A 23,378-nucleotide genomic window follows, 5' to 3' on the forward strand; every position below is an offset into this window, starting at 1 on the left:
TGCAGTGTGAAAGCACAAAGTGCAGTTCATCTCCCCTGAAAGCAAACTCACCCTGACTTCAGCTGAGCACAATGTGGAGATAATACTGGCCTCTTCTAAAACCATATCTATTCCTTCACAGAGGTTTAAAAAATATTCTGAGTGCTTGATGTTACCTATGTGAACTATTTTAAGTAATAACCAAAAGGGAGACAGTAATGATGTATCACTGAATGATTAATGCTTTGCTCTATAGAGTTTATTTCATATTAAGGTCTGTGGAGGCTTGCAGGGAGAGGTGATATCTTTTATGGAAGTAACTGCTACATGTCAGACTGTCACAAATATTCATTAAAGTATTTCCACTTTAAAAAAAGAGAAGGGAGGGAACACTGAAGTTCCAGTTTGGGACTGACCAGAACCTCAGCCCCCATCTCTGCTCAGCCAGGCTGAGCAGGTCACACTCCTGAGCTCCTGTCACCAAAGGCTCATCATCCAACCTGGGGGAGCCTTGCAGAGGCCAGAGCACTGCCAGGAGAGCTGCAGCTTCAAGGGATCTCAGTCTCCAGAGATCACAGATGCTAAACTCACCTAAAACCAGACAGTGAAAAATAGTCAGAGTAGCAGCAATTGTAAAAGTTTATGTAGGAGTTTCTTTGTTTTCTATTTATAGCTGCACTGTATTTTTCTTGTAATACATTTTTAATGACTTATAAGGCCTAGTTATTTATTCTCCTGAAGCCAAATACTTTCTCTACCCTGATGATGCAAGGGAGTGAGCTCTGCACAGAGGAGCTCTGTGGGAATGGCTGGATCTGCTCTCTGCACTGGCCCCAGGCTGGGGGACCCTGCCCAGCCCTGGGGACCCCCACAGCACCCAAGGCACTGCTGCACCCCCAGCACACAGCTCCCCACTGCCTCTCTGCACAGGGACTGCCTGTGCAGAGCCCTCCCTGGGCCACAGGATTTTCAAATTGCTGAATATTCTATCTGCACACTAGGGAATATGCTTTTATGGTTATTTTGCTTTACATTTCTTAATCCAAAATTAACTTTACTTTAAAAACAAAACAACCCCCAAACCTGCAGTGCCTCATAGGCAGTGGTCCCTTCCATCTGGGTGTTGAAAAGTTGAGTATGAACAACAGACCAAAAAAAAGCAGAAGATGGGACACTTTGAAATGGCAACTTTTAGCACAGAATATAATTATTCTGCAAAACCAGCATCCATCCCTAAGCACAAATGCTGATTGCCTCATGATGAGTCTAACCAGAATGGTATTAATTCTACTGTTCTTTCTAAATTGATATATACCCAATATTTTCTTCTGACTCTTCTTCATATTAGATTAATAACTATGTAATCACTTCATTAGTTTATTTAGATTATGTTATTTTAGGAAATTATTGTTTAGATCAGCCTTGTCCTTCCCATCTCTCTGTGCCTTCCCAGAATTAAGTAATATCTGAGGAAACCAATTAATTGCAACTCGACCGCTGTAATGGGGTCTGTTCTGCAGTGTGGCAATGTCTAATGGAGTTTTAATTTCCCCGTGGTGAGTCAACAATTGCTTAAAGAGAGAAAACTCTTAGAGCAAAACACTGCCTGAAACACACACAGCTTCTTCCACGTCTGTGGGGCTGAACATTTTGGGGCTGCTGCTGTTTTTGCTGGGGGTAAAATTCTCAGAGGGGCATAGCTGGGGCACCAAAGAGCATCAATTCCCAGCAGGGGCTGAGGTCTCCTGAGGACTTGCAGGGCATGGATGACATTCAACTCAATCACAGCACCTCCCAACCCTGCAGGGTCCTGGGGGCTAAAATGAATTTGTCACCCAGAGAAGCTTTGACAACCCTTTTTAATGCATGGTGTTCCTCAGGCAATATTCATTTAAGTGTCCTGGGCCCTCACTTTGCAGTGGCACCAGCAAGTCCTGGTCATGGAGCAGAAGCCCTTTGTGGTGGGGGCTGTCAGATACAAACCCTTATCCCCAAGGAACCTGCTGTGAGACACATGGGACAGCACAATTTACAATGAGATTTTTCCATTAATTGGCTTGTTCAGAGTATTTAGTACTGCCAGAAGTTACATTTGGGATTCTGGGTGGAGGCAAAGCACCCAAAACCCTTTGAAATGCCCCTGGACCCTCCCTGTCAGGCCCTGAGCCCCTTCCCAAACCTCCAATGCTGTTTTGCTTGGCAAAAGCTGACAAACTTCTAAAGTCAGTCTGGTCTGCCTTCCCCAGTTATCTGAGAGCTTTAAAGGTTTGCAACAAAGCTACATTATGATGCAACCAAATTCAGCAGCATCTGATTAACAAAAAAGGAGGCCACAGCTACCTGACAGCAGCTGCTGGTTATTTTTTATATCTAAAACAAACTGATGGCCTCAAACATTCATACATGTTTGGGGTTTTTTTCTTGTTTGTTTAAATGTCTCATTTCCTCGTTTGTTTTTCTTCTGCATTGTGCAGGGAAATAAAGTTTTGCAATTCTTCTTCTCATAATAAGTCTGTCCAAAAATGATGTTGCTCGTTGTCTTGAAAGATGGTTTCATTTTCTACTCAAAATTGGTATGAAAAAATTGCCTTGCCAAATGAACATTGTATACTGAACTTGTCAAATCCTCTCTCCTGACACAAATAAAAGATAACATTGGGTGGCAGCATGTAAAACAGCACTGACAAGACAGCTGGGATGGAAGCAAAGAAATGCATATTTTTCTCTTTCTCTCTTCCAGAGCAGGGAATGGGAAAGATCCAGGTGAGTGAATGCTGGCGTGTTACAACCAAAAATATATCATCTAAAGACTTAACAAGCCATTTCAAGGCAGCTTCTGAGATGAACGTAAGCGATTCCATTTCTGATTAGTAAAATCATGACAAAAGCATCAACTTTTTTCCAAGCAGCCAAGAAAGCTGCTAAGCAGGAAGAGTGGCTGTGTAAAAGGGGTATTCAGTTAAAAGTTCACAACTCTGCTGTGCAGGCTGGAAGGACTATACCTAGCACTGCAGAAAATTATTCCAAGTATATTTAAAAATAAATAAGGTAATGATAACACTTTCATTAGATCTGTAGTCTCTTCATGTAAGTGAATTGTTTTTTCCTATAAAATCGTTGATTGAAGGCTGTTAGCTATTTATCAGCCCCAAAATTACATTTCTTCTCTACTCCTAAAAATCACAGCAACTGCATAGTTAGTAACAAGAAAAGACTCCTAAAACTGCAGTTTTGGGGTGAGGGGGGGCAGGAATACAAGCATGAAACACAGATTGCACCTTCAAATCCCCGATGGCATCACGCTTCTTTGTTCTGCTAAGAAAAATTAACCTCAATCTCGGCCCAAGGTCCCCCGATTGATTATCATAGTCATTTAAATACTGTAATCTCATTTTCAGCATCAGGGAAAGGGAGCGAAAAGAAGAAAAAGAGAAAGAGGTGGGGAAGCGAGGGGGAGAGAAAGAGAAAACAGAATAAATTATCTGACAAAAGGAAAAAGGCCCTTTCTGCTTACGGAGCCTATTTCAGATCCTTCCACTTGATTGGAAAAGTTGATGAAGTTTAAATGAAGCAGAATTAGAGGCTCAGGCCACTGAGTATTGACAGGGGCCCATGGAAGAATGTGCAATTCAATAGGCCTGATTTCTGTGGAAAGCAGGGGAAAGGCCTAAATGGTATAATCTTCAATCAAATCTAACATCGACACTGACAAGGCAGGGTAATGAGATAGGCCAGATCAGGCATGTTGGTTAAAGAAATTAATCCCTCTCGCTGCACCAAGAGTTCAGCTTTGATGCCTATTGTACAGAGCCCCGTCCCAGCCTATCTAAATGCTAACTAACTGCCAGTGTGATCTGGGACTGTGCTTTTCAGTGCTGGGGCTAAGCTGGGAACAATTTCAGCTGCCTGATTTCAGTGGCAGAGGTGGGATGGCAGTGCCCAGAGCAGGGATGATGGATGCAGCTGCTCCCGTGCAGGGAAAGTTGCATTTCTGGTTGTCTTAAGGCTTTAACACACTGTAATACATGGTAATTAATGGAGTTACAGTCCTGACCAGCCCACTGGAATCCCCTGGGAGCCACCAGAGGGGTTGGGCAGCCAGGAGGGTGATGGAGATAGCAAATGTAAGTCGGGGAGTTGAAAAGCTGCAAACAAAGGGGCTCTTCTACCTGGGTGAGCAACCCAAAGCTCCTGATTAAAACCAGCGTTATTTTTCAGGCTGGTTTGCTCTTTATGGAGCAATGCAAGGTTCACTGTGTTTGCTTTGAGGGTTTTTATCCCCCCAGCCTGGGAGTTATATGCTATTATTTTTAATCAGGTTTCACTTGTAAGATTTTTAGGCACAAACCTCATGTTGGTTTGCTTAAACAAATCAAACTAGAGATATTTCCCTTGATATTGAAGTTTTCTTAAAGGCTGTTGCTGGAAATCTAGTAGTAGATCCCACTTGCATTTATCTTTGCTACTTCAAATAAATGTGAGTGGGAAAGCCAGTGTAATTTATTTTATAAAGTACAAATGGTTAAAAAAGAAAATATTCTCAGAAATGCAGGTTCTGTCTAATCTGTACAATGTGAGCAGCCAAGCAAGAACCAAACAATCCCTGCAAGATGACAAAAGCTTCTGAAATCCAATAATTAGGCATAAGAGCATCTCTAAGAATTTGCATGGAGAGCAATCTGCCCTTGGGGAAAGTGTGGCTAAAAACTCCCCAAAAATCAGGAACTGAAAATGCTGGTCTCTGAGACTGCTGGCAACATGCTCTCTTTGCTCTACATTCTGCTAGGCAGCACTCAAAAAGAGGGGAATGATTGTGGGAAAGGTTTAAAAATAAAGAGCTTTTCACCTTTTCCTTGGGCAGCTGCCAACTGGTTGCCTGCCCAATGCCTTCCTGTCCCAGCACAGTCCTCACTGAGCCCCCACCAGCTTTTCCTCTATGCTCAGGGCACTTTGTGGTGCCTCTTCCAGAGAAGGAGAATTTTTATTGGTGTTGGAGTGGGAAGCTGAGGCTGGAGAGGAAAGAGGGCAGAGATATTCCTGTGCTCTTACAAGTTTTAGCTGGGTTTCTGGTGCTGCTCTCAGCGTGCTGGGCTCGGTGTCCCTGGAGCAGGGTTGGTGGGTTAAGGACACTTCAGTGGGATTTGGGATATCCCTGACTTTCTCTGTGGTGTCTTCAATTTCAATTAGTCTGAAAATCATCTCTTGCCTTAGTGTGGTTTGGGGGCAGCACTAAAAACAGGTGGTGGCTCTCCCCCAAAGTTTCTTAAATCTTTCCAAGAATAAAGCCTGAGTTTTAGGTTCGTCATAAAAATTTACAGCCTGCAGCAGCTCTGCGTGCACTGTGCATGTATGGATCCATTTGTGACCCATTTCATTTTAGTTTTTTCCCTATCCTGTCTATATCCTCTCATCCTTTGGCTTAATTTTTATTTTTACATCCCCACCAACTCGAGCAAGAGGCTGTACAGATGTTCTCTGCTCTGACAGCACTGCTATTAGGGTCATAATGCAACAGTTTGGTCTAACCATTATTATTGTGCTGGTTGACTTCAATAATGCACTTTTAAATCAAAGAGCCTTTGAAGCTTTATTTCCATTGTATTAGACAAATAAACATAGAAGATTTTCACAAACATAAAAGGCATTCACCTTGTAATGTTTCTGGGCTTATTAGTCTCACCAATTTGCATTGTTTTGTTCACATAAAGGATCAAAATGCCCTTTTGCTTGATTTTACATCCTGTCTGTGGATCTTGGGAGTGAGCAGCTCCCCAGGCCCAGTGCTGCTGGGGCTGTCCCTCTGCCTGCTGAGTCACAGCTGGCACTTTGGAGCCTGTGTTCAAACAACCAGCAGGAAAAACCCACTACTTTTATTCATGCAGAATGTTTACTTGCCTCTTGGAATTACCTTATTTATTTCAGCAGTGCCTGTGCAAAATATGGGAGGGCACTAAAGCTCATAAGGAGTTTAATTTTTAGTGTACCAAATAATTCATTTAAAATCTTAAATGAGTTCATGCTGAGAAGAAAACCCTTAGAAGTTAGAGCATGGGAAGGAAAGCTCAGAACCAAACCTAATGATTATTTGACTAACCAGCCCTTCATTAGTTTATTTCTCTAATGAATTATTGAGACACTGCATAGACATCTCAGAACACATTTTTAAAAGTACAACACTGGTCTTAGATTGCAAAAATATAATAGTACTCATGATACAATAATAATAGCAATAAGCACACAAAATGCTGCATAAACACTAATTAAACCTCAGTGTCCCCAAGCAGCAAGCACAGAAGGCAGGATGCTCAGCACATGTAGTGATTTGAGGTAAAGAGAATAATTAACACCAAATAAAACAACCTCATTCCAAATACAGCTCATGGTACTTGTGGCTGCTCTGCTCTGTGTTACAAGGGAGAGACAGAGGAACTGAAATCTGCTCTCTGACCAAGTTTCCAATAAATGTATTGATCCCAAATAGCTGTGAGCAGGTTTAGGTTAGGGGAGGGAACAGGATTACTTAATTCATCAAAGCTAACACCTGAGGGAAGTTACCCAAACCCCCTGGAAGCTGCCTCACAGGGCTGTGATCAGCAGTTTGCCACTGGGGGGATCTTGGTTCATGTGCCAACAGCTGTGAGATCCTGGCTGTGGCTGAAGCCCCAGATCCCTTAAGGGGGGCAGAGGGACCTGACAGCCCTCCCTGGGCTGTGTGGCTGCTCTGTGCAAAGGGAATGATTTTGCTCCTGTCAGTCCCATTCCTCACCCGTGCTGAGTTCACCTTGACTCCTCGTCAGGCTGGTGCCAGAAGAGATAAAGAAGATGAGTGGATTTGGAGAGAATGTTAAAAATAAAACCAAACCCAAATCACCCAGGAAGCTGAGGGTTAAAGGCTCAAAGATGAAGCACAGCATTCAGATGTAAAAGCCCTGTTGCAGCCATAGTCCAGGTCAATAATAAAAGCTTCAGACTGATGGAAAACCTGCCCTGTCAGTAATTTCTATTCCAAGAGATGGTTGTGATGATGCAGTTTACAGCTCGGAGTTGTAATATTCTTTTCCACACCATGCACTTGTCCAGCTTTGTCTCTTGCTTAATTACAGCTTTTTCTTTTCTTTTTTCACTATGTGACAAAATTTTAGTTTGACAAAATGGCCCCACTTGCTTTTGTAGTGTCCATCCTATGGATCTTTCCAGAAATCAAACTGATTTTGCAACAATTGTCAGCAGTGCCTTGCTCTGTGACAGTCAGCTCAGAAATACTTCATGATGAGCTTCAATAGGCACGAAAGGAAAAAGAAAAACGTGGTGGGTGATTTCTGCCTTTACTTGGTGCCCACGTAAGGAATGGAGTCCCTTGGTCACCTGGCTGGTGCCACAGGGAGCTGCTATCCCTGGGCACGGAGCAGGCTCCCGGGTGAGCCCAGGGAAAGCTCTTCTGTTCATCCCCTTCACCCACCAAAAAGGGCAGTTCACTCTCCCGGCCTGGCTAATCCTTCCTTTGCTGGGAATTCCAAAGCCAGGCTATCAGTGTGCCAGTTCCTGTGGTTCTGGGAGAATTTGATTATAGATCGTAGCTGCTGAAATTTTATTGTCTGCATCCTGTAGCTCCTGTTCAATCTCATTTGGAAAAAAAGGAAATACTTCTTAGCCCTCAGGGCTGTAGAGGAAAGCTTAGGAAAATGAACCCTAAATGCCCTGGCATTCAGACCAATAAAGACAGTCTGGCATCAGTTGTCATGTAAATAACAAGCTTGTAAAATAAACACTGCACATTCCAGCGGTTGTTTGTTAAATCTGCTTCTCCTGCAGTCTGCACTGGGACCTGGTGCCAGCCTTTCCTGGCCAGCAGAGCACCAGCACCGTCCTCCTCCTCTTCCTCCTCAGAACTGCCAGTTTGGAAACAACTTTTCCATGTTGGGAGCAGCAGTAGGGGCTCTGAAGATGAGCCAGATGCTTCTCAGGGCTTTTCCTGGAGAGCAGTTCCTGCTCTCTGTGTGGTCTCTGGCTCCACCTGGACAGGTAAGGGGATGCTTTGGCACGGTGGGGCTGGATTTCCCATTTACCTTCACACATTAAGGAAGGTAAATCCAATTCCTTGCTGGTGATAATGACTTTGTCAGTGATATGTTGAACTTAATTATACCATATTATAAAGAAGATGTTAATCTAAATGTAATCAAACTGCTGTGAGTCACTATTTCTGAAGTCTGTGTCGAGCTTGCCAGGGGTTAAGTGTAGTAAACTCTTATTTCCTGCCCAGAGCTGGTTTATTTTTGTAACACAGGAGTTTTCAGTAAGTTTGTACTGGAAAAGTGCTTGGCTAAGACTTTTACTGGTGAAAACAGACCAAAAATGCTTTGCTCAGATTTTTACTGGCATCAGTAGATGAAATGCTTTCCTCAGTTTTATGCTGCAAGCAAATATATATTGATAACTAAATTAACTCCTTGGTTAATTAAAACACAATATAAATTCTAGCAGAGAAACAGAGCATTCATCCCTAGAATTGTTTACCTGAGAAGATGACGGTTTTCATCTGGGATGGCCAGAGTGTGTGGACACATCCTGTGGGGAGGCTGGGGCTGGGCAGAGCTGAGGCAGGAGGCTCAGCCACAAACAGCCTGGGCAGGGATCTTGTTTGGATATGTGATGCCATATTTAGAACATACATAAAATAACTCAAAGAGAAAGAAGGATGCCCTTTGGCTGCTGCAGAGTAGGAGATTTGTCACACTTGCACCAGTGTTTTGGGGTCCAAGTGCTATTTGGAGGAGAATCAGGGACTAAGTGTCCTATCCATCTCCACTGGCCTCAGGTTCTTGTGTGTTTGCTGCCCAGAGACCCTCCCTGGCAGCTGTTGGAGCTGTGTGTTCCTCATGCCCTCCCTCGGCTGCCAGCAGCACTCCTCCAAGCTGCACTTGTCTCCAAACCTTCTGTCCTTTTCTCCTAAACCATCTTTGTGTCCTTTGCTTTCAGCACGAGGGCTGGGAGCTGCTGGCCATCCTCTCCAGAGTGCTGGGTCCCCAGGACTGTCCTGGGGAGATTCCAGGCTGCAGCTGGAAGCTGGAGGAGGAGGAGGAGGAGGAGGAGGAAGGGCAGAGGGCTGATGCTGTCAGTGTGTCACCACCGGTTCGTGGTGCTAAGTGCCAGCGTTTATCCAGCAAACTGCCACTCCACCCCTGTCACCTCCCGGCAGAGAGGGACACCCTGGTGAATTCAGCACTCCCCGGGGCAGTGCGGGAAGGCAGCTGGCAGGGGGGCAGCAGTTTGCTGCAGAAACTCGACAGCAGAACCTGCCATGAAGCGAAATTACTGCTGGTTCCAAGAGTGAAAGCGTCCCTGTTAACACTTCTCTTACTCTATACTCATCAGGTGGATGCAAATCTCCTCACATCCCTACCAGCAGACACTCTCCTGCAAGGAAGCCTTGAGAAAACAGAAATCGTCCAGAATACTGAAATGGAACACTACCTTTTCCTTCTAAAATTTGCTCAAAGTTTAGTTTCACCAGGCCAGATTGCAGAAATCCAGATTGTCTCTTAATATATTAAAACATCCCACCATTAAAAATTGCTCAGAATTCCCAGTGCCAGGATGCTCTGGAAGAGTTATCCTTCCCATCAAACTACGGGGATCCAGAGAAAACAAGGAAAGTAGAAGTTGTGGATTTGAACAAATGAAGCTGCTTTTGAGTTCTGATGCAAGGCCTGCTTTTTATCTCTGCCTGACAAAAATCTCCCAATAGATTTTTAGAGTTTCATAAGAAAACAAAAGAATTAAACACTGCAAAGTCTCACATTTCCAGTGACACTCCAAATTCCCAAATTTTACGGCCAACCTCCAAGCCTGCCGGTGCCGGGTGCGATTACGGAGGGAACCGAAGAGCCGAACTTCGGCTGGAAAGCCGCGGTTAAAGCGGGGAAACAAGCCTTGGGAGCAGGAGCAGCTGCCGTGGCAGGGGAAGGGCGAAGAGCAGCCGCTCCGAGCGCTCGGGAGCCGCACCCGCCGCGTCCCCGGCCCCGGCGCGGGGAGGGCTCGGGGCTCGCTGCCGGGAGCGCCGGTTCGGGCACGAAGCCGTTCTGCGAGTGCCATCCAGGGGAGGAGAGCTGCACTTCAGCTGCTGCTCGCGGCTAAAGCGTCACTGGGCGTCGAGGAGGAGGAACCCAGCGAAGCGAGATGTTTAAAACTTTGCGAGCCGCACGCCCGGCTCAGCCGGCGCGCAGGGCAGGGATAGGAGTGGGAATAACGAACGGAGAAGTGCCGGCAGTTTGGCAAGGGACCAGAACCTCCACAGCAGGTCTAAAAATGCCAATTACAGAACCCCAGAATGACTTAGGGTGGGAAAGAGCTCCAAAATCATCGAGTCCAGCCTGTGACCGATCCGCACCTTGTCACCCAGAGCAGAGCGCTGAGTGCCACGTCCAGGCGTTCCTTGGACTCCTCCAGGAAGGGTGGCTCCAAACCGCCCTGGACGGCCCCTTCCAGCGATGGTAATTTCCAGTTTGTGTGAGCCTCTCTCCGGCACCCCTCTGCTGTGTCTGGGGCTGGAGAGCAGCCACAGTGACATCTTTGTCCCTGTCCCCGAGTGCTTCCCGAACCTTGGGACTTACGACTTGGGAAAACCCTCGCAGGGAGAGCCCATCCTGCTCTGTGCCCATCACCGGCTGGGGACCGGTCGTTAAAACACGGCCATGCTTGTGAAGGAGCAGCGGGGAAACAATTTCCTTGTCACATAAATCAGTGTGTGTGGGGGGAAAAATGATTTTAACGGCTTCAAGGGGAAACCTTTCTGCTGTGGAGCTGCCCGCGGCGACCGTGACCTCCCGCCCTCCCCGGGGTCCCGTTGCCTGTGGGATGGGAGGTGGCCATGGCGATGGGATGGGGGTGGCCGTGTCCGGTCAGGGCTCGGGGGCGGAGGGAACGGGGGTCGCGGGGTTCACCTTGATGATGAGCGGGTTGCGCAGCATGCTGAGCCGGACCAACCCCAGCCGCTCGTTCTCCGTGCCCGGGCCCGCCTCGGCCAAGGTCATCGGCCGCCGCCGGGGCCCCGCTCTGCCGCCCGCCATGGCGCGGGGGGCCGGTCCCGGGCCGGGGGTCTCTGGGCGGTCCCAGTCGTGGTGCGGGTGCCGGGGGGGTCTCGGCTGTCCCGGTGCCGGGGCTGTGTCGGCGGTGCCGGTGCCGATCCGGATGCCGGGGTCTCCGCACGGGCCCGGTGCCGGTGCCGGGCTTCTCCCACGGAACGCGCGGCGGCGTCCGTCTCCAGGCAACAGGCGGTGCGCCGCTCTGATGGGTCCGGCTGGGGCCGCTTCCGCCGGGGGAACGGATGAGGGGGGCGCGGGGCGCGGGGGGCCGGCGGCGCGGGCGGACACCGCGTGGAGGTAGCGGGAGGCCCGGGGGCACCGGGGGGCGGCGGGGGCCGGGAGGGGCCGCGGGCTCCTCACAGCCCGGGGCCGCCGGGAGCTCCGTGGGGCCGCCGAGAGCCTCCCTCGGTAGTGCCAGCGCGGCGGGGTGCGGCCCGTCCGCACGCCCGTGCTCGGGCGGGGTTTATCGGTATCTGGGCCTAGGGGCGAGCTGTGGTTTGAGCTCCGCAGAGCCTTCGGGGCCGCTCGTTCCCCTCGCTGGCGGGGAGGGGATGCCCGGGGTGCGAAATTCAAGGGCGCGTGTTTCGAACGTGACATGGCGGTGTTGCGTGGTGAGCGTTTTGTATGTGCTGGATGTAGAAAATGTGCTAAAAATCCTTCCTGCCTGCTCTGTGTGCCTGAATTCTGCCGGCAGGGCTGAGCTCGGCCCCTCAGAAACTTCTAATTAGAGAATTTTGGGCTTAGTGCTGTTGAATCTCATGTTTCTTTGTTGCTTTTAGCTTGCTGCTGTTTCAGTGCTGAAAGCTGAGTTGAACATACAAGTCAGACGTTGCTTAGTTATTCAAAATCAGAGCTAATAGTTGTTGAATTTATTGAAGTGTCTTTTGTCGTTGTAGGAAATCACTTTGAAGGCTGGGGACTGCTGTGATGCACATCTGTTTGACAAAGAAGGCACCAGCTTTTCCTAGGCACTTTACAAAGCTAACTGGATTGAAAAGTAAGAGTCTAAGATAAAATTGAGTTTTTAATTTGTTAAGATTTTGGGTGGGTTTTGTGCTTTTTGTTGGTTTTTTTTTTTTTGGGGGGTGTTTTGTTTTAAATAAAAACGGCGTGTAAATGACAACACTTCAGTAAAACTCCTCTCTTTTACTTAAGAGAAAAACAATGAAAGGCAAAGCACACGCAGGTGATTTTCAAGCCCAGGATTTTGTCAAGAAGAAGAAAAAGAAGAAGAGGAAACCGAGTGAGTCCAACAACAAACACGAAGATGCTGAAGCTGTGGAAGGTGCAGAGCTCGGCTGCTTTTCCCCAGTGCTCTTTGAAGATGCAGCAGCACAGGGTGGGGAGGGCAGGACGAAGAAGAAGAAGAAACTGAAGAAAAAGGGTGAGAAGCAGCAGACTCTGCTGGATAATTACTTAGTGAAGGTGGAACATGAGGTCAGCAATGGGGCTGGAGCAGCTGCTTCACCGAGGAAGAAGAGGAAGCGTGAGGACAGCACCAACGAGCTCAGCGATGTCACCTGTGTGCCTGTGAACCAGGACTACCAGGAGGGTGCTGCTGATTATGTTTATTTCAAAAAACACAAGAAGAAAAGGAAAGAGAAGCAGCCTGAAGAGGATGAGGTGTGTGAGCTGCCTCCCTCTGAGGAACACAGCGCGGGCCACACAGAGAAATCCAAAAAGAAGAGGAAGAAGAGGAGAGAAGGTAGTGGCCAGGAGGACCCAGATGGAGCAGCTGAGCCACTGCTGTCACCCTCAGAGCAGGACAAGGGGCACAGGGGGTGGCCTTCACCTGCAGGTGAGGATGGAGGCTGTGATGCTGCTTCTGCCATCACTGAGGTCTCCATGGAGCTCCCTGCTGCTTTTTCCACACCCGACAAAGCAGCTGGGCGAGCTAAAAAGACTCCAGCACATGCTAAAAAGGCAAATAACAGCAGCACTTCTGGCATGCAAGAAAGCTCCTCAGAGTCTGACGTGATGTAAGTTCAGGTTTTGTTTGTGGGTTTTTTTCCTTCCTCCACTCCCCAGACACATTCCTTTCATGCTATTTAGGTTCCAGGTGTGTCTTCATTCTGTTTTGTGTGTTTTAAAGAAAAACTTTGAACTTACACAGCATTTGTGATGTTGGAGACCTATTTTAAAACCTCAGTTTTCTTGTGGAGATCCAATAACAATTTTTAAGAATACTTCAGGCTCTTTTCTCCTCTTTAAAATCTGTAGGTATAGAAATAAGTTACCTGCAAACAATAAACACTTAAGAAAAAATGGGGGGAAGAGAAAAGGATTTCATTTGTTAAAGTTGATATTTATAGGGAACATGTGCATTTTAACCCAGCAATTAGTAAGGTCATCTGAACAATTGAATGTTCTGTGCAAATAAATGCTCGTGTAAGTAGTTCTTGATGCCTCTGCAGTGTCTAGAAGACAAAACAGGAGCACTAGTAAGAGACAGATGGAAAAAATCTGTGTGCCAGTGCTAGCAAGAGACTTTATTTCTTCTGTATGCCCATGTGTGAGGGTTTTGTGGATTTTCAGAACTTCAGAAAGCTCCTTGATTATTGTAAGTATAGAAATTTGGAGATAAATTACAATTACTAAATTACGCTAAAAAATGCAAGGCAGTGGATGTGGGAAGTATTTTTTTGTTCTGTAATTAACAAATAAATATGTTCATTCTTATAATGGTAGAGATATTAACAACATCTCTGGTTTGGAGTTCTAGTGGTGTATTTTATTTTATGCCTTTTTTTTTTTTTTAATCAGGACAACAAAAGCCTTGGCATCTCATAAAAAGAATCAGAAGCAGCAGAACAATTCCTTTGCTGAGTTGGCAGCCTTTGATGAGGTCAGTGTGGATGGTGAAGAAGGCCTGGACCCTTCCATGACTTCATTTGTGGATTTGGATACGGCAAGACAAGAACTGGAAGAGTTTATTCCTCACGTGAAGAATATATCAGACAGTTCAGTCAAGAAAATGGCTGGAAAAGACCTAATGAGGTTTAAGGAGTTTAAAAAACAGGGTGAGCTCTCTCAAATCCTGTTGCAGTGAGGAAGGACTGTGCAGCTGTGCTAATGTTTGGACAGAGGGAAAAGTTTGTGTCGTGTCTGTTCCACCCACAGTCTGGTTCACCTCATCCCATTAATGTATTTTCTTTTTCTCTGTAGCATCTGCTTCCACATTGGCAAATTTCAGTTCAAACTTGGGTGTTAAATGCTGATTCCCAGCTAATTTTTTCTCTTTCAGTTTTCTCCTTTCCCCTCTGAAATTGTTGATACTCGAGATGTGCAAGAGATGATACTGGACGTTTGATTTGGTTATTTTTTAACCTTTCTGTATTTTAGGTATGGCTATCAAGTTTGGCAGATTTACCCAGAAGGAAAATAAACAAATCCGGAAAAACGTTGAAGAGTTCTTAGCACTTACTGGAATAGACAGTGCTGAAAAACTTTTGTTTACCTGGAGGTATCCAGAAGATAAATGCACCATCCATCGCCTGAAAACAGAACATCATTTTTGTGAAAAAATCTGTGAGTATTTCAGTTCATCTTCAGACAGCTGAATGCTGCATTCTACAGCCTGGTGATATTATGGCATATTCTGTAAAATAATTTTTATTGAAAAGCACTGATGTTGCTAAATTTGGTAAAAAAAGGAAACTGCTGACATGGTGTAGTTGATAATCTGCACAGATTATCAGAGATCTCCACTGTTCTTATTATCTGGTCTCAAATGGGAAGATTTTAGAGATAAAATATGGTCAAGACCAGTAAAGACTTCCAGACTTGCATTTGGGCTTTATGGCTTTAAGTGCATTATTTGCTAAACTGTAATCAAGGTTACGAATGGCAGCTGTGAGTGATTAAGTCCTGTCTGAAATTGTCACCAATAAATAGGTGGCAGGTGCAGGACTGAGGGGGGTGGAAGAAACTGAGCCATGCCAGTTTTCCAAGACCTGGGGATGTCATCAGTGCACCAGGAGCTTTACTCTGTTTGGTGACATCATCTCAGGCAAGGCAGAGTAAAGAACAGCCTGTCATGGATCAGGATACTGGGATCAAACTACAGATTTGTTCCTCTGTGGTTATTTCAGACACACAGTCCTTCCTTCTGCATCAGCACATTTCCCTGATGTTGACTTTCGTCCCAGTCTGGGAGTTTGCTCCTGGGCTGGGAAGATTTGGCAGAAAGTCTCACCAGTGTTCTGTGTCTTGCAGTCCCCTCTGCTGGGCACTGCTGACCAAGGAGGTTGTGTGTTCCCAGGGGCTGGTCTCTGTGGATCTTCCCTGCAGCAGAGATCTTCACTTGGTTTTTGCTGATGCCCCCAGTGCCTGTTTTTCCCAGCTGGAACAGTCTGTAAGCACCCAGGGTCCCCTCAGCTCCTGCCTGTGGCTGTCTCGTGTCTCTGTTTTAATGGGAGTGTTCAGCATGCCAGTTAAATTTTAATCACACCTGGATCAAATGCACAGCCAGTCCATGCAGTTTGTAGCTGGTGAGTGGAAAGAATCTGTTGTTGACAGCACAGTCATGATAATGTGTGGTTTTGGGGTTTGTTGCATTTTGGCCTCAACACTGTTAGAAATGTTTGTTAAAAATGATCCTTTACCTTCCAGCTGAGGGCATACCGAGGCCCTGGAGGCTGATATATTACCGAGCAAGGAAGATGTTTGACCCAAATAATTATAAAGGAAGGTAAGGGGATACTTTAAGTGTTTTTGAATGCTAATATCAGTCTGTGTTGATTATTTGTAAATTAAAAATGCATTCAAATTAAGATCATTTCTCCCATTTGTGTGAGTTACTGACTAAATTGATAGCTCATTTTGCCTTATTGATTCCTCTGTTCTAAAATGTGACTTGAAGTGATAGTGATAATTAGCATTGATCACCTGCAGATGTTACAGCTCTTTAAGAGATTGAAATGGGTTGAATTTACAGCTGAAGCTGTGCCCATTTCCTCAACCAGGTATACTACAGAAGAAAAAGAACAGTTAAAGAAATACCAAGCTCTGCATGGCAATGATTGGAAGAAGATTTCTGAGTTGATGTCCCGTTCTAACCTCTCAGTTGCTATGAAATTCTCTGAAATCAAGTCAGGTATGTAATTTTTAGAAAAACAATTCATTTTGTGTAATGTTATTTGAACTGTACAATGTAGGTACCCTAACATAAGGAAAAAGTCCTTCAGGTATGGGATTTTTAATTAATTAACTGATTTCTAGTGATGATCCTTTTTTTCACACCACTGATTGCATTTTCATGTGGAAAGGATGAGAAAGATCTCTGAAAGAAAAATGGAAAAACAGTGGAACAAATATAACTCTTTATTAACAGAACTGACATCTAAAAAAGATGATTTCGTGGGGAGGTCAGAAGAAATTTGGCAGCCAGGTTTAAAAAGGTAACAGCTGGGGATCAGACTGTTCTTTAGTGTTTAGGCTGAGCTCTCAAGCTTGGTATGCAGAAGAGTTTCTAGGACATGTGTTAAGAAGTTAGTCCTATAAATAAAAATCATGCAAAGTAAAACACTTGCTCTTTTGCCATTTTTTCCCTAATCATTTATGATAAATTATGCCTTAACCTGGTGGGTTTTCAATTTTAGCTATTAACTATGGTCCTTGGACAAAGGAAGAAACCCAGAGGTTAATGAGTGCAGTGAAGGATGTGATGAGGAGAAAACTGAGACCAGAAAATCCAAGCTCTCTTTCCTCCCTGGAACAGTCAAACACGGATCTCTGGATTGACCGTGAGCAGCTGCTCCAGCCACTGCCATGGACTGAGATTGAAACCAAAGTGGGAAGTCGATATTGGAGACAATGCAAACAGAAATGGTGAGGGCTTGGACTAAACTGGGATAGTGAAATGTGTTCTGGAGTGTATTTATTCTGCAAAACCTGTGTTTTGTACCATGATCATCCTTTGGTAGGACAGCTAAGAGATTGTAGAGCACACAGGAGGCATTGCAGATGAGTCTGAGACAACTAGCTGCAGCAACTTGTCTGTTTGCTGTGATAGCAAAGCCTGATTTCTGCCTGGTGTGCTGAAGCCTGAGCAGCAGAGTTGACTTACATGCTGAACCCTGGGCATTGTGACTAACACCAGCAGTATTATTTAGCTAAAAATAGAAGATTGAAATGCTTACGCCAGCTGTTTAACACCAAACCAGCTGCTTCAGAAACTTTCACATAACCTTGTGTAGTTATCAGCAAGAAATGTATCATTTTAAGAAACTTTCCCAGCTGACAGGAATAGCAGTTTCTTTGTTGGGTGTTTTAGGGGAAACCCTCCCAGCCAAGGCCTGGGCCCTGGCCAAGCCTTGGCCCCTGCTGGTTGGGAAGTGTGCCAGCAGATCCAGGTGTTCCTGTGCTAAAAATATAATCAAGTCACTTTGACTTGCTGATTTGGGGCCTATAAAAGCTGGACCCACTCTTGGGAGGAATTTGGAGACCTCACCTAGGGGTGGACACACTGTGGAGGATTTCCCAGTTGCTGGGAAGGGTTCTCCAGGTTCTGCCTGTGACATGGGGCTCCTCAGTGACAGGATCTGGATGATGGTAAAAATACTGAGGCAATTTGTGATGTGTCTTTCTCAATCACTATCCTTTCTCTCATATAGTGATTAGTGCACTCTTGCTTATTTTTGTTTGCTGCTAAAATTAAGTGAATAGTTTTAATGAATGTTTCATTTTACTTTTTTGTTGCCTTAATAATCATAGTAAAATAAGACCATTCTTTCCATTGGTGACTGTGTCCCTTCAATCCCCCTTGTCCCTTGGGAGACCACTGCCTCTCTGTGACAGCAGCAGAGAAATTTCTCAAAATGATAAAGACCTGGTTTTGTGTGTTTTCAAAGGAATTCAATTTTAATAAAGAAATTGACCAGAGGGAAGCAGTTGTGCAAAGGGACCAATGGATTACAGACCAAGATCACTCTTATTAAAAGGTACAGTTGTGAGCACTGGGATGTTTTTTATCTCCCACTGTTTGAGCTGTGTTTATAAAAGTTGGCAGGATGAGAATAGCCTGCTTGCAGCTTGATACACGTTTTGTAATTATTCTTTCTCTGGACAAAATGTCCTGTAATTTCTGACTGGGGGAGCTGGGAGCACTGAATGATGTCTTGAGTTCTGCCTGCTAACTGCTTCTGTCTCACATTCACAGGTTGTATGAAACAAAAGCAGAGGATGTCAATGAAGTAAACTGGGATGAACTCAGTAATGTTACCGGGTAAACCTCCCTTCCCTCTTTTTATGGATACAAAGGGTAGTGAAAGCAGAGGAATCAAAGTTCTGATACCTTTACAACTGTAGGAAGTGTTCAGTTTGGAAACATTACAGTTGCATAGCACTGAGCAGGAAGCCAAGATCTGAAACCCTTAATGTTCCAGATACTGAAGTGTTATGTATCTGTACTTCCAGATGTTAATCAACTAATGGGAAAACTATGATTTGATAATATGGGTTAATTATTATTTGAATTCCATCATTTCCACCTAAATCTAAGCTAGGGCTTGACTGGCATCACTCTCAGAAATGGATAACTCGGTAACAATTAAGCTTAATGATAATTCCTTGCACCACTAATTTTTGAACTCTTCTCTTTGCAGAAATATTCCTAGAAGCTATCTTCAGTCAAAGTTTTATAGGCTAAAAGTGTCCTTTGTCCCCTTCTGGAAAATAAAGTCTTTTTCTGGTCAGTATGCCAGCTGTTTGTATGTACTCCTTAAGGGTTTGGCTTGAATCTCAGAGGATGCATATTCTGGTTCAAATTTTTCCTAATTGGCTAAAATCTTAGGCTTTATACTTTTTTTACTAAATGCTTTTTTTTATAACTTTCAGTGTTCTCTTTGTGGAAGTGCTTATGAACCTGTTCTTTTTAATACCCTGGCTTGAAAAGTTTTAAGGCTGTGCATTTTAATTTCTCTTTGCATGTTTTTGCTATGCCTCATCTCCCTGCAGCCCCTGTGATCAGAACAATAGAGATTTTGTACATTTAACATGGACAGCAGAATTCCGTGAGATGCTGTTCCTCTACAGATCCAGTTAAAATGACTTTTTTTTTTTCCTCATAGAAATTATTGACTATCTGTATGAGAAGAAGCTCCCAGAACTTGAAGAACAGTTAAGGGAAGAAGAGGGGAATCGCTGTAGTTTTGACAATTCAGCAGCCAGTCAGCAGCAGAAGGCTTTCAGACTCAGTGACATTTTTGACTCCAATGAAGAGAGACCCAGTGACATTTTTGACTGCAGTGAAGAGAGTGATTAACTGATTATTCGAAAAGCAATGCCTAATTTGCATATTTAACTGCAAATGGCTCTGGTTGAAAGTGGTTGCAGCTCACCACCTGCAAGTACCCAGGCTTTTGACAATGGGAAAAGTCAGGATGGGCACCTCTGATGGTCTTGTTTCATCTTGAACATTGAGTTAAACAGAGCTTTTGTGCCACATTTAATTCAGCTCTGGTTTTAGAAGTTTTCATGTAAGCATCCACGTGTCTCAAAATACATTTTTTCTGTGGAGTTGACACCTGCTGTTATCCCTTTATGAATGAACTTGGTTTTCAGAACTTTATTTTTTTTTAAATTCATGGGATTGGAAAAAGGTTTTCACTTTGCTTTTAAAACTCTAATAATCAAGTCTTAAGACATCTGTTTTGATGCAAACAGCACAATTTTAAGTTGTTTTTTATTTTTAAACAGGTATCTTATTCTTAAAAGCAACTGATTTTATTGTTGATGCAGACTTACACTTTTCTCAACCTTTCTAGAGAAAAAGGACTTTCGTCCATTACTATTCATCATTTCATGCTAACCAAAACAAGTAGTATAAAAAGTTGTAATTAATATTTGGAGAGACAAAACTGTGTGTGTGTGTATATATATACATATGCATATACATATATATTTATTTTGCTAGGGATAATTTCTACATTTTAATAAGAAAAATAAGCAATAAGAAGGAGGTTGTACTCATGTTTTATATGATACTTTTAACTCGCTGCCTGAAATGATTATTTGTAAATTGACTAAATTAATGTAAAAAGCCCCAAAATATCTTACTCTGTTAAATCTTTGTAAGGCTTGTTTATATTTCCCATATGCTGTACTAGAAAGTAAAGCAAGAAGATTCAGTCCCTGCTTTTTCAGGATCATTTTGATAAGTGACAATTTCCCTCTTCAATTCTAGTAATCATCATTAAAAATCCAGAACTTTGAATGGCTTGAAATAAAGGCTTTGTTGGAGGCTCTGGAAGGTGAATTTTAAAGGAAAACTTCCCCTATTTAACTGTGTCTGGCTTAGTCTCTCTAAAGGTAGAAAGCACTGGGATTTTTGTGAGACAGGCACAACCTCCCCTGCCATCAGCCACTGCTTTGAGGGTAAAGTTTTCCAGCCAAAAGCTGAAATGGGATGGGGGAAGGAAACACACACCACTTCACTTAGGTCTTTGTGTTGCTTCATGGGTTTGAAGGTTAAAAGCTGAAAAACTTGAATTTCTGAATCTAAAAAATTTGTCTTTTTCAAGTTTTTTGTTTTTTTTTCCTGGAGAATGGAGATCCTCTGAATGGTGTGCAGGCAAGAGCACAAATGTTGCCTGGTTGTAGAGTTTGTAAAGGAGATCTTGCAAAAATAAACTTCTTCCTCCATGATGAGATTTATTTTATTCTTTGCTTTGAAAGAAAAACGTGGCTGAGTGGAATGTAGCTCACCCTAAAGAGAGAAGCAGCAATGTTTTATTGAGTGAAAAGAATGATTTGACAGAGTTCAATAAATTTGATGGAATTTAATAAAGCTTTAACAGTGGTTTACCAAGGTTCAAAGTTCACCTTACTAATGACTTATTCATTAGTACTAATTCAGCTGCTTAGTCACTTAGCAAGGACCTGGTGTGAGTAAGGGATCTCTTGCTCTTGGGTAGGGCTCAGGTAAGGGAGGTTTCCCTGCTCCAGGGCATTCCCCTGGCCTTCAATCCAGCTGCAGCTCAGAGTTATTAGGGTGAAATTGGTGCTCGTTAATTAGCAGTACAAACAGGATAGATGCCTTTGTTTTAGCTCTGCTATCTCATTCTCCACTCGTTATCTTGCATGTTTGGGCTTCAAAACCACCTTTCAAAATATTTTTCTGAGGTACTTTCACTCCCCTGTCAGTGAGCCAGGAGCATTCTAGCTCTAAGGGTCACCTCAGGGCATGAGCTCCTGTTCCTCCCTTCCAGAAACTACCAAGGAAAAAAACTTGCTGGTACTCCTTAAAAGCAGTTTCTCTGCTAAATATGAGCAAGCCAGGGCTGGAATTGTAAACTGGCTGCTTTGGGGAAACATAGACCTGAGCAAATAGAGGCTTCCATCTCCCTGCAGCCCTGGGAATGGAGCAAGGAAACTCCTTCCCCTCCCTCCCCTTGGCTGAGGTGTGTGCAATCTGTTTGCACAGGGGCAAATAATTGCATGTTGATTATTTCCCAGGTGCTGAATAATGGCACAAGGAAGGAGCTTTTCCCTTTGCCATCCTCTTCCCTGGCCCCATGGGATTCCAGGCACGGGGAGGCAGTTCTTTCACGTGGATATTTCAGTATTACTGCAAACAGCAAACTCTGCAGAGGTTTAAAAAAAGAAAAACTAAACAGGCTCCACAGAATGATGAAGAAAATAACGTTGACAAAGCTTTGTGTATCAGACTGCATTATAAATAAGAGCATGACAGCTCCTTCAAGTGTAAAAGCACCCTAAAAACCTGGGTGTTTCAAGCAGATGTGTCACTTCAAGCATTTCCCTGGCATCTTCATGGCCTGAGTGGTGTTACAGCACAAAACTCCTCAGCTGTGTGGCATTATCAAAGACAGAGACAGACGAGTTCCAAGGCTGTGTTTGCAGCACTTCAAAGCTGAAGAAGCAGCTGAAGATCAAACGGGGACTTGCTTTTTTCACCCCTCTTTCCTGTTAGGTCTTAACCAAGGAGGTGGAGAAAGGTGATGCTGATATAACTTGGGTCAAAGTTACAAGATGCTTATGTAGCTTGAGGTAAAAGACACCAATACACCCTAAATAATAACTTTCTATAGCTATATAACCTGAATCATAACTTTCTATATAATGCAACATCCAGTATATGGTTAGCTAGTTGCTTAATGCCTAAATAAATAGAAACTTGCCAGGTGAATAATCTGAAAACCAGACAAGTGTGGCTATACTGGGGAGCAGGAGGATGTACGAATGAGAAATTGGCAAATGTAAAGTAAATTAGCCACAAAATGAAGAATTTAGTCTGGTTAGATCCAGACAGACCAAGGAACACCATAACTGTGCATGCTCTGAAGACAAAGCTAAGAAGCTCAGATGTGAGAAAGACCCTGAGCCTTCCTCAAAGAAGACCCCCAAGACCGCCTAAATTGGGGAGGGGCAAGCGGAGAACAGAAAAACTCTTTATAACCATGAGATAACATTATGTAAATTAGCTCCGTCATGTATATGATGACGTTATAATGCCATAACAGCATCAAGGAATACTCACTGTATAAATAAACCACAGCACTTGATAAGGGTGAGTGAGGTGGAGAAACCCCCCTCGCCTCCAGCACTGCAATAAACAAATACCTGCTCTGTACACACCAGTCTATGGGGTTTTACTTCCAGCCAGTCTTTTCGGGCATCACCGTCCGGGGCTGTAACACCGCTCGGGCCCGTCACCGACCGTCACCGCCCGTCCCCGGGGCAGTGCCCGGGCTGTAACACCGCTCGGGCCCGTCACCGTCCGCTCCTGAGGCAGTGCCCGGGCTGTAACACCGCTCGGGCCCGTCACCGTCCGCTCCTGAGGCAGTGCCCGGGCTGTAACACCGCTCAGGCCCGTCCCTGAGGCAGTGCCCGGGCTGTAACACCGCTCAGGCCCGTCCCTGAGGCAGTGCCCGGGCTGTAACACCGCTCAGGCCCGTCCCTGAGGCAGTGCCCGGGCTGTAACACCGCTCGGGCCCGTCACCGTCCGTCACCGACTGTCCCCGAGGCACCGTCCGGGGCTGTAACACCGCTCGGGCCCGTCACCGTCCGCTCCTGAGGCAGCGCCCGGGCTGTAACACCGCTCGGGCCCGTCACCGCCCGTCCCCTGGGCACCGTCCGGGGCTGTAACACCGCTCGGGCCCCTCACCGTCCGTCCCCGGGGCAGCGCCCGGGCTGTAACACCGCTCGGGCCCCTCACCGTCCGTCCCCGGGGCAGCGCCCGGGCTGTAACACCGCTCGGACCCCTCACCGTCCGCCCCTGATGCAGCGCCCAGGCTATAACACCGCTCGGGCCCAGCCCCGCGCCTCAGTTTCCCCGCCCGCCGCCTCTCGGGG

The 23,378-nt window shown here is 45.1% G+C and overlaps 2 protein-coding genes and 1 long non-coding RNA gene across 3 annotated transcripts in view; 1 reads left to right on the forward strand and 2 right to left on the reverse strand.

The window, feature by feature from the left end:
• CFAP77 (cilia and flagella associated protein 77) overlaps nucleotides 1-11,076 on the reverse strand; it is a 57,340-nt gene extending 46,264 nt beyond the window's left edge. The window contains exon 1 of the mRNA XM_068211182.1: nucleotides 10,923-11,076. Coding sequence (XP_068067283.1) covers nucleotides 10,923-11,048 — 126 coding nt within the window. The 5' untranslated portion in view covers nucleotides 11,049-11,076. The remainder of the gene's footprint in view (nucleotides 1-10,922) is intronic.
• A 242-nt stretch (nucleotides 11,077-11,318) lies between these two features.
• TTF1 (transcription termination factor 1) lies at nucleotides 11,319-20,552 on the forward strand. The gene is made up of 12 exons (XM_068211188.1): nucleotides 11,319-11,360; nucleotides 11,960-12,060; nucleotides 12,219-13,042; nucleotides 13,827-14,083; nucleotides 14,406-14,591; nucleotides 15,675-15,753; nucleotides 16,028-16,158; nucleotides 16,664-16,892; nucleotides 17,915-18,004; nucleotides 18,223-18,288; nucleotides 18,668-18,753; nucleotides 19,133-20,552. Exons 3-12 carry the CDS (start codon nucleotides 12,228-12,230, stop codon nucleotides 19,324-19,326), a joined length of 2,133 nt encoding a protein of 710 aa, XP_068067289.1. The 5' UTR covers nucleotides 11,319-11,360; nucleotides 11,960-12,060; nucleotides 12,219-12,227; the 3' UTR covers nucleotides 19,327-20,552.
• Nucleotides 19,132-23,368, reverse strand: LOC137486161 (uncharacterized). Its single transcript, XR_011005603.1, has 2 exons — nucleotides 22,647-23,368; nucleotides 19,132-21,998 (listed from the first exon to the last, which is right to left on the reverse strand). It is a non-coding gene; the product is annotated as an uncharacterized lncRNA (long non-coding RNA).
• Between the last annotated feature and the right edge of the window lie 10 nt (nucleotides 23,369-23,378).

Source organism: Anomalospiza imberbis, chromosome 21 (genome assembly GCF_031753505.1).
Source record: "Anomalospiza imberbis isolate Cuckoo-Finch-1a 21T00152 chromosome 21, ASM3175350v1, whole genome shotgun sequence".
Taxonomy (NCBI): domain Eukaryota; kingdom Metazoa; phylum Chordata; class Aves; order Passeriformes; family Viduidae; genus Anomalospiza; species Anomalospiza imberbis.

What these genes read in the sequence shown, in the direction of transcription:
- TTF1 (XM_068211188.1), top strand. Translation starts at nt 12,228, where the DNA reads ATGAAAGGCAAAGCACACGCAGGTGATTTTCAAGCCCAGGATTTTGTC. An exon ending in AAGATCACTCTTATTAAAAG is followed by an intron (nt 18,005 to 18,222) that starts GTACAGTTGTGA and finishes TCACATTCACAG; the next exon opens with GTTGTATGAAACAAAAGCAG. An exon ending in GAACTCAGTAATGTTACCGG is followed by an intron (nt 18,289 to 18,667) that starts GTAAACCTCCCT and finishes TTCTCTTTGCAG; the next exon opens with AAATATTCCTAGAAGCTATC.